The sequence below is a fragment of the Uloborus diversus genome, chromosome 8, assembly GCF_026930045.1.
Source record: "Uloborus diversus isolate 005 chromosome 8, Udiv.v.3.1, whole genome shotgun sequence".
NCBI classification, from domain to species: Eukaryota; Metazoa; Arthropoda; class Arachnida; order Araneae; family Uloboridae; genus Uloborus; species Uloborus diversus.
Genome location: NC_072738.1, coordinates 100,384,831 through 100,395,987, shown reverse-complemented (window position 1 = coordinate 100,395,987; position 11,157 = coordinate 100,384,831). Strand labels below are relative to the sequence as shown.

Genomic DNA, 11,157 nt, shown 5'->3' with positions numbered 1-11,157 from the left:
GACTACAAAATAAATGCAAAATGATCAGTTATTATTTGAAAAATGCTAAATGAAAGAAAGTTTTATTAGTTATTGTAATTATTTTTTCCTATTGTTTTTTTGCACATAAGGTATAAAATAAAATTATTTTCATTTTGTTATAGAATATTTAATCCATTCTGCCAACATTATTCTTGCAGGTCATGTTAGTAGGGAAGTATAAAGGTCAAAAAATCCAAGATGTTAAGAAACTGATCCAGAAGGATATAATTAATATGGTAAGTAAAAAATTATTGGATGTTTTAAAATATTTAGCAAGAAATATAGAATCAGCTGCACTATAGTATTTCACTTGCAGTATACCAAAGAAGAACAAAGTGCACAAAATTCCAGTATATAAAATTCCTGTATACTGGAGCAAAACAGAATGAAAGCAATAAATTTTGATTATACAACAGTGAAAGATCATCAACAATAAAAAAAAACCTCTATGAAGCACATAATACAAGATATGTATTCCGAAATTTATAATGAAGTGATATAAATAAGGAGAGCAATCGTTATATAAAAGATCTACTAGAGAAATTAGGGATGACATCTATATTTGGCATCTTTCTCATCACATCACGGTGTTACATGCACACCAAAAGTTAACAACACATAGGTGTCGCAGGCACATTGCTTATCTGCGAAGTATGTGAAAGAAACGCACTGAATTTGGTGACTTTTCTTAAAATTTTGTCAGACTTCATAACCTCACATTTTGGTGATGGGGAGACACAGGCAAATAATTTCTGTGTCAAAAAGCAGGTTTTACTATATTTAGCAGTACTGCCTGACCTAATATCCCATTTATAGGGGGAAATGGAAGTATCTATTAGTTTATAGGGGTGTTAGTTGGTTTGTTACCGATGTGCACTTTTGCCTCTCTATTATTTAGCCTTAGGAATGTGAAATCAAAAATAAAAATTTGCTCTCAGCAACATTTTTTTAACCTAAAGTATATTCGTTCTATATTCTCACGGCGAAAATCAATTAATTTATTTATTCACAACAAAGTTTTGAGCTTTCCATTTTGCTTTTACGTTCCTGAACAAAATGAAAATCTTTTCTTTTTGTTGTTTCCATGATAACTATTTTTGTTTTCCCTTATTTTATTTTAGAGAATGCAATAAATGAATAAGACACTAGTGACATTATAAAACGAGTGCATCAAAATCCCATCGTTATTTTCCCTTCTTCCCTGCTAGATTCATTCAGATAGAAGTCTTTACTTGGCAGATTGCCAAATTACATATAATCCACGGTCAAGCAGTAAGTTACCGCCAGCTCAGTCATTTCCAGCCGAGGACTGCAGTTTCGTGCTTATTAGCACTCATCAGCCCGGCATAGGAAAGTCACCGAGCTGGAGATGGAAAACCTCTTAAGGAAGCCAAGAGTGCGAAACAAACTGGTAGCTAATATAGAATTAGCAGACCAGACGAGTGACCGAGCAATGGTTCGGTTCAACTCGAAGATTGAACAAGTGCTAATAAGCACGAAACTGCAGTCCTCGGCTGGAAATGACTGAGCTGGCGGTGTATTTCACGTATTTCTGCTTTAGCCCTGGCTAATGGGCGGTAATTTACTGAATACAAACAGTAAGTTACCGCCCCTAAGCCAGGGCTAAGACAGAACCACATGCAATATGCCGTACAGCCCGGTTATATCCATAGACAGCAGTTTCGTTCTTATTAGAACTTTTCAGTCTGGAATAGTGAGTAACCGAGCTGGAGGCAGATGTCACCTCGCTAAAGCTGAGACCGCCAACAAACTGGTACATTAAGTGAATTTATCTTGCCAGCGAGTGTCCCCAGCATGTTGCAGTTCGACTCATGAATTGAAGGCAAGGCTAAGCTTGGATATTAGCAGTAAGTTATCATCCATAAGGCTATATATAATAGCTAAGGGAGAACTACATGCAATATACCTGACAACCTTCCATTTTCCAGTTGGACCACACCATGCTTCGGACACTCACTGGTGAGATAAATTCACTTTATCAATCAGTTTGTTGGGATTCTCAGCTTCAATGAAATGACATCTGCCTCCAGCTCGGTTGTTCACTATTTCTAACTGAAAAGTTCTAATGAGAACGAAAGTGCAGTCTCTGGATATGATAACTGGGTTGTCTGGTATATTGCATATGCTTTTCTATGTTCGCAAGAAGTGGCAGTTTAAAGATTGCCACTTATCTAGATTTGTTTTCATTATTACACTATTGCTTGATTTTCTGGGGGGGGGGGGGAGGTACTATATGGTAAAACTTTTGTTAATGAAAGTCAAGTACTTTCTTCGATAGATGATTGTAAATTTTATTCTTATCACCTTCAGAATTGTAAAAGATGGAACTCAATTTGGGAGATGCTGAGTCCTAAAGTTGAGATACCATTTCTAAAAATTCGAGCAGTCAGGGCCGTCGCTAAATAAAATATCTGGGGGTGTGTGTTGACAGTTGGTGGCCCTCGTCGATCATTTAAAGAAGTCTATTGCCTCCCCCCCCCCCTTCCCCCAGGTATTGAAAAATTAATGTTTTTACGTATAAGTGGGTGCGGTTTTCGTTGTTTTCCGATAAAATTTGCATTGAGTATCCACCCTTTGTCCTCAACTCCTGGAAAAATTTAAACTGATGGGCTGGGCGGCCCCAAACACCTTTACTGTTTTCAAGTATATGCAAAAAAATTTCAACTGAAATGAAGAACTGTTTGTACAAATATCATATAAATGCAAGAAGTTCAAAAATTAGTTTGTTAAAATCTTCCCCTTTGGCGTTTTGTCCTGAGTATATCCTAGACGAATCAACATTGACAATCAAGAGGCAGCATCCTTATTTTTTTTTTTTTTTTGAACAGCTTTACAGGAAATGCAGATAAAATTTCAACCGTTAAAAATGTTTTCGAAACGTAGATCCCCTATTATTAATGCCCCCCCCCCCCGTATTAATTTATAAATAAAGCAAATCTGTATTAATAATTTAATCCTAATTATACCTAATTAAGATTAACAAAGCATTTATTTCTCGATACAATCCCCCACATACATGCACATTTTTTGTACGATTGAACTTGGAGGGAGGGGGATATCAGGAGAAGGTTTGAGAAGAGGACGATCTTAAATGCGATATAGAATACTCAGTTTGAGGGGGTCTAAGGGTTTCTCCCCGTGAAAAATTTGGAAAAATAGATGTAAAATCCTGCGTTTTGAGGCCTTATCCAGCATAATTCGAACTAGAAAAATATCAATAAAAAAATAGGCAAACCCTAAAAACTTTTAACAAGTTTCACACTTTTTTTTTTTGTAAATTAAGAAAATGCAAAATAATTTTTTTTGGTTCGGCAAATCGTCGACACTGATCGAGAGAGACGAGAATGGACAACATATCGTCACTTGCTCACGTCGAACTTTGGTAGAGTTAATTTTTGATCATCCCCCTTAACCAAACGACAAATAAAATAACTAATAAAAAATAAATAAAACTCTTAAAAGAAATGGTGTGGAGATTCGAAGAATAAGTAACGAGAGAGTAAATCCTTGGCATTCAAACAATTTAAAGTTTATACAATAGATAAGAAATAAAATTGAAGCACTTTTCAAGTACAACACTCAAAGACTAATTTAATTATTTTCAAGGACTCTCGTATAAATAAGTTTATTTAAAGCACTTTGCAGTCTCTAATCGTTTTACCAAGTTGTTCTAAACTTGTAAGAAACTTTTAGTTTTTGTTTTTTCAAAAACTGTAGCTTTCTTATTCCAAGATATTTTTTGTAAGTCAGCGGGATATCCACTAGCGGCGGCCCTTTGCGGCTGCCCAGACTGCATGACCCTGGAGCCGCCCCTATCCATTAAATACCAGCTGAATACATCTTATTTCAATACAGAGCAAACTTCTGCCAGAACAGCCTCTAACAGCTAAAATGTCTGCCAGGAACAGTCACAAGTGATCGAATTTTAATGGATAGGGCAGCTTTTTTTCACCGAGACGAACTGAGCTCGAACTCGGGCATGCGGCATGGGTCGTGGCAATAGTTTACTACTTCTCTTGTGATATATGACAAATCTAAGGATTCGCGCTGAAAGGTAGGTATAGTAGGGAGTTGTTAGAGAAAAAGTACTATCTCGTGAAATTTTCTCTACATATGATTTTCTTTCTAATTGAAAATTTAGATCGTAAAAGTGTTACATTTTCCACCAGAAAAGTAAAAAAGAAAAGAGCTAAGCGCTTTATTATGCGCCACCCCCCCCCTCCCCAGATATATTGTTGCACGAGGAGTTCTTAGTTTTTAAACAGTATAGAAACTGCCCTAGGAAATATCTGGAGAGGTGACGCGGGCTTGCCTGCAAGAGGGACATTGGTCAGACGCTTCCAGCCTTACAGGACCACGGAAAGTCAACGGCCCCTTGCCAGTCCCCCCCCCATAAAACTTACTATTGTTACTCCGAACCCCTCCCCCCACCAAGGGCCGGCTCCTTTGTTTTCGACTAGGCTGGCACGGCTTCTGTCGGCCCTGCTTAAATATCAAAATTTTTTAACTCATTTAAAGCAATGATTCTTAGAAATAGCTAAGAAAAATATTAATAAAATAATAGTTTAAAAACTAATTGACACGCTCTTGTACGAGAATGAACTAAAAAGTAAAAACGAATCTTTAAATGTTAAGTACATTCAACAGGGAGAGGATGCCCCACAGCGCTACAGCTAAGTATAAATTAGCTTAAAACAATGGGAATAAAAAAATTGACCAATCAACTTTAATATAAAAAAGTATGGGGTGCTCTCCATTTACATTTTTGCAAGGATTCTGAAAAATTGATAACGTCTAAGCTTGCAATGAGAAATCTAAGACATCTGATATCAAGCACCTCAAACGATTTATGTGATACGATACATTAAGAGTTTGGGTTTTAAAAGGTTTTTTAAATAGTTTATTAATAGTTTTGCTAAATATATTTTCATAAGTTATTTTTTCTTCGTGAGGGTACGGGATTTTAACATTGTTCGAAATAAATTGAGCTCATTACTTAAATTCTATTTTTTTAGGGGAGGGGGTGGAACGGAATTTTCATTTTTTCTAATCGTAGCAATTGTTTTAATCTGATTCTTCCTAAAAAACATAAATCTTTGCGATCCAAATAAAATTCCGCAAGAATCTTTGGAGGTTGTTGAGCGTCAACGAGTAAGGGGTGGGGCCCCTAGTAATTTAAAATTAAATTGAAATCTCTTCAATGGAATAAATTTTCCCTTGTAAAACAGGGGTGCCCATCTCCCCCAAGAGCAAGAGCACATCCTCCACTCCCTTAATATCATAACGAACCCCCCAACTCGGGTGCCCCCCCCCCCCCAAAAAAGAAACATACCCATTAAAACACCCCTCTAAAAACTTCAGTGGCACAATGTGCGCCACGATAACCCTAAGTGGGCACCACTGTGTAAGACAAATCTTACCTATTAAGGTAATACAATGACCTCATACACAAGATCACCATTTAATGGTTGCAAAATCAGTTAAGGCAATTATAGATTATAATTGTAGAAGTTTTTTTTTTTTTGTTCTTTTTTTCTAACTGGAAAAATAAAGAAAAAGTGAGTAAAAAGTGCAGTTACACGCGAAGGTTGGGAGGGGCCGAGGGAGAGTAAGAGTGCTTTTATGAGGAGCAAATATAAATAATAAAAGTTAAAGACATGAAATGGAAAAAGCGGAGATCTGCTTTCAACTACATTATGGACTAATTCGTTCAAAAAACTTATTATTACTACTTACTTTTAATGTTGCTGAATAAAGCAGCTTTTCTATGCAGCTCCTCCTGTATTTGGCTTTGAGCATGAGCTCTAAATAATACTTTGGCTTTGAGCATAAGCTCTAAATAATAATAGGAAAAATTTCTGTCAACACTCAACTGACAGCGGACGAGTAAGAAAATAGAATCAGACATTTTCTCGGAAATGTATCAACTTCCCTCTCTCTCTTTCAGCATTGCAGTAGAGGCTACGGCATTGCCATCCTCGGGCTGTCTAGATCACACTCGGAACAAAAACCCATCATGCAAACTGAACACAAGGACACACCAGGCAGAATTCTATTTTAGAATACGTGATGGTACCTCACAGGGACACAGGGCTGCAAACACTGTTGGAGCCCCGACGATGTACTATCAAATGACAACCAGACGTGGCGAGAACTACAGATCCGCGGGCTATAAAGCAATTAGTCTCTTCGATTTTCGACACAAAATAACATCTTTTTTTTTCTGCGAAACAGTCTAAACAACGACAGTTGTATCCGGTTGTATCCAGTTGTATCGCTTGTTTCCGTTTTCCACCAAATGAAAAGTCTTCGTCATTTAACTGCGCTGTTATTAGGAAAAAGTGCCTTTGGCTAACTCTCATATTGTGACTTATTCAGTGTGGCACTGCAGTGGTGTAGCCAAGGGGTGGAATAGAGAGTTCATGCACCTAGTGACGTAACTAAGGAGGAGCGGAGGGGGCGGCACTTTTTGAGGGGTGGCAAATTAACCCTTTTGATGTGGAAAAAATAAAAGTGTTTTTCAGATAAGGAAATTATGGTTTTAATCTGTTGCTGCAGGCAAAAAGAAAATCTTCGAATTTCGAATTGTAAGACTTTTGTGCCACTACCAGCTTAAAATTACTTTTATACAAAACTTTCTGTTTTCTTTCCAAAACATTCAAAAGTCTTTCTTGATAGCATATCAGTACAATTCCTTGTTTTTTTTTTTTCTTTTTTTCTGAGGGGCGGCAGTGGACAGTCTAAAGACCAATGTTTTTTTAGGCTGTAGAAGTTCAACTCCAGAACGAAGAAAGCAATGAAATTTTCCAATTTTCGTTATAAGAAAGAGTTAACACTGGATTTTAAGAGAGTTTTTTGAAAACCTCTTTGTGAAACAAAAGCTTTTAGGAAAATGGTGACTTAAGTAAGAAAGGGAGGGAGAAATGAAAAATGGTACACGAATCAATTTATTGCTCCTCGCAGTGGTGGCTTTATACATTGCAGAGTTTACTTTGATTTCATATTCGTTACAAGAGTTGCCAATTTCAAAAGAAGTAAAAGGGATTTCTGTTTTCTCACTTTTGAGAATAGGAAATCTATACGACAACTTTGGATCACATGTTAGACTATTCCTTATGAAAGGTAAGCGAAAATCATTTTTCACGATTTGATTTGGTCCCTCAACTAGGCAAAACATAGTCAAAAATAGTATTTTAGCGTCTTCAGTTACAAATATATCCGGTTCGGAACCTTTCCCACAGCTTTAAAATATTTTTAGGAGGGGGAGCTTTCGAATCTTTCATATCTTTTCCTGATATCACCAAAGATAACTTAGAAATACGGTTTTAGACCTCAATGTTTAAAATTTTCTGGGTAGAACTCTAAACCCTGTATTTTCCTCTAACGTAGCAAACACAGCAAAAAAGTACATATTTAGGTCTTTGATTCTGAAAATTTCCCAGAGAAAACTCCTACCCTCTCTTCTAAAGTCTCAACATATAACTTAAAATTATGTTTTTAAAACTTCGATGCTTCAATATCAATTTGTGAAAGCAGCATTTGAACCTTTATCCTTTATCTCTTAACGTGATCAAAGATAGCGTAAAACACATTTTTAGTACTCCAGGTTCGAAATTTTTCCAAGAGAGATACTTTAATCCCCCAACCCCCCAATCTAACGCCTCCGAAGATTAAAACTGTGTTTTATAAACAAATCTGAAAAATTTCCGTGGAAGGAAAGCCGAACAACTCTTTAAACCTTTTCCTAACGTCCCCAGAGATAGCCCAAAATTTTGCTCACAGAAATTTGCGTGGGTGGGAGAGCTCGCTAGTCCTTTCTCAAAGTTAGCATCCCCCCTTCTTTTCTTTTGTAAGTATGTAGAAATTAATTACGCAATTTTTTTCTTTAATTAAATTTTTAGTTTCAATTCAAACACCCTTGACAGTTTAATATATTAGCTATTTCGCAACGAAAGGGCGGCAAATAGAAGAATCGCCCCGGGCGGCAAACCCTGTAGCTACACCACTGCATGCACCCCCCCCCCCCGAATATAACAACAAAATGATTTGAATAAACACACTGCAATGCCTAAAATTGCACTATCCGACCTTTAATTTTGAAACATGTTATATGACCCCCCCTCCCCCTTCCCTTCTCTCCCAAGGAAAGTTTCTTGAAGCACCACTGTGGCTGAAAATCTGAAAATGTTGCACATATTTACAGTGTTGCCAGATTGGGGGAAATTTCCCCATTTTGGGGAAATCTGGTGCTCTCTGGGGAAATTTTGGGGAAATGGGTTTTGAGGGGAATTCTTTGGGGAAATTTTTTTTTCTTGGGGAAAACCTGGAGAAAAAAGAATTTTTTTCGTATTTAAATTCGCGTTTTGACATCTGGTAGTTATCATGTTAGTATCAAACAGCGTTGGTTAAGCTTTGCTCAACTTTATGTAGTTCGCATTATGCGGAATATTATGCTACGGAATTCGCATTAATGTTCTGCTTGAGTAACTAGTTGATACGTGAAGCAGGTAAAAATATAAGTGTGATGAAGAATGTTCTTGGATAGATATATACAAAAATCATAGTTTAAATGCACATACAGAAGCAGAGTAGTAAATGCGAGTAGAAAAAAAAATTGGTTATATTTTTTATCTCTCAGTCAGGCACTTGTATTTATGACAAGTGGCACCCACATGGCTTTGCCCGTAGAAGGAAATTAAAAGGTTTTTTGGTTCCCCTGTTTATTTACAAATAATGCATGATGAAATTCTCACCAGTTGGCTTGCCCACATTATGGTTCCACGTTATGATAACTTGGTCATTTACTCGTCCATCTTATGATAATTTTGCTCGGGAAAATGTTCTTGAAACTGGAATAGAAAAAGAACAAAATCGAATTTTCGAAAAATCGCTTAAAGGTGCACACCCTCATGCTACAAACTAATCCTTTGCCAAATTTCATGAAAATCGGCCGAACGGTCTAGGCGCTATGCGCGTCAAAGAGATCCTGACAGACAAAGAGAGATCCGGACAGAGAGACTTTCAGCTTTATTAGCTTGATAAAGATGAAGAAAACAAAAAAAAAAAAAAAAACGAAAATGGGAAGAAAAAAACAAGTTGGGGAAATTTATAAGAAAATTTGGCTATTTGGGGGAAAAAATTTTTTGTAGAGACAAAAATATCAAAGGAAGTCGATTCATTTTATGAAAATATTAGAGCAAAAATAATTTTTGAATTTGGAGAATTTTGATAGAAAACATCGCTTTTTGGGGAAAAGTTGGAAGGGAAGTGGGGAAATCTGGCTTTGACCATCTGGCAACACTGCGTATTTATGCAATACTTCTTTTTTCAAACACAGGATGATCGATTTGTAAAATCCCGTTCACGCGGCCACACTTAGCGATATATTCATATTTTCCGCATTGAATGCCGCCCGAAAAGAATCTTAGCTTTTTTTTTGCGGCCCGATTTATAGTTTTTTAATAGCTGAAAAATACCGGATGTTTTAGATTTCAGATATACTGATGTTGCTACTTATGTTTTAGTTATTTTATTTTTCTTTTAAATTTCAAAGAACCCTGTCGCAGTTTGAAACAGATTAATGTAATACTTCTGCAAAAAAAAAAAAAAAGATTCATGCCTACTCCACTAAACAGATTTTACTAAAAATGTTGGAGTAACTTTTAAAGTTCTCGCACGTGTTTACACAGTACTTTTTTTCCCTAATAAGGGACGACTGGTATGTAATCGTTCCCGCGGCCCCACTTGGCGATTAATATTCCGCATTTTTCACAACGATTCTTAGCTGTATTTCGCGGCAACATCGATTGTTTTCTTTTTGGTAACTAGGGCCGCGATAAATGATAATTACCGGATGTTTTAGATTTCAGGTTTACTGATACTGCTAGATAAAATTGTAATTATATTTCGTTTTTCTTCCAAATTTCATTTAAGAACCCTCCGTATTTTTTTTCCCCATTTGCGGTTTTATTCCTTACAATAGAAATCAATAATAACGTAAAATCGTTGGCCCCTTTCTCTAAAAAAGTAGAGGGGTGTCACACCCCCCCTTGCCGACGGCACTGCGAGCAGTATTCAATTGAGATGACATGCAAAGAATGTATCCTCCTTAAATTTAGTTATTCACCTGCCTTATTTAGATAAAGCATTTATCACATCAAATAGGGTGAACATTGATGCTCAAGCAATTTGATTTTCAGTGCTTATTAATACAAATAATTCTTTTAAAGCTTAATGGTATTTCAACCTCATTAGTTTAATAATACTGTTACTTGAAAGTAATTTAAGCTTTTTTTTCCATTTTATTTCATCTTTTTCCTTTGAAGTCATAAGTATATTACACTTGAATTATAATTTTACTTTATTGCAGGAAAAAGCTGTGCTTTACATGGAACCGGAAAAAAAAGTTATGTCCAGATCAGCTGATGAGTGTGTTGTAGCACTTTGTGATCAATGGTATGAGTGCATTCTTAATTTATAAGAAAGTATTGTATTTTCTTATCTTATATCTTTAAACGAGCAATTCTTGTGGGTATGTATATATTTCTTATCTCGGAAACGGCTCTAGCGATTTGGATGAAATTTTGGATTTAATTGTAGTTTTGCATTCTAAGTTCATCTACATCAGTGTTTTTTCTGTAAAAATGCGATTTTTTACAAAAAACAGTTTTTTAATATAAAGTCAAATTGAGTTAAGCCTTGAAGTAAACTGTGAGTTGACGCATCAGGTAGACGATTTGTAACCATAACAATGAAAATTTGTCTCTTCTCACTTTAAAATTTTATACTTGCTTAGGGTTGCCAGGCTTGGCTGATATTAGCCACTTTGGCTCATTTCAATCACACTTGACTAAAAACAAATTCAAAAGCACTATGTAAGTCGATGTAAGGTTTTTTTTTAGCGAAACTATTGCTTAACCGTCTTATTTTATTTACTTATATCCTTTTTTAAACATCAAATAGTTTTATATGTTTTTAAATCACGCATCTAAATTTTATTTTGAAAAAACATGTCTAGAGACTTGATATTTTGTTAAGACAGTTGTTATCATTTGTTGGAATGTTTTGTGGATCATCAGTTTTGATGGATATCATGCTCTATGTAGCATTTTCTGG

At 35.9% G+C, this 11,157-nt stretch overlaps 1 protein-coding gene across 1 annotated transcript in view; it reads left to right on the top strand.

The window, feature by feature from the left end:
• The window catches only part of LOC129228313 (leucine--tRNA ligase, cytoplasmic-like), a 98,050-nt gene that overhangs the window by 40,087 nt on the left and 46,806 nt on the right, over nt 1-11,157 (top strand). Inside the window, exons 13-14 of the mRNA XM_054862989.1 lie at nt 180-257; nt 10,412-10,497. Of these exons, the coding sequence (XP_054718964.1) occupies nt 180-257; nt 10,412-10,497 (164 nt within the window). The remainder of the gene's footprint in view (nt 1-179; nt 258-10,411; nt 10,498-11,157) is intronic.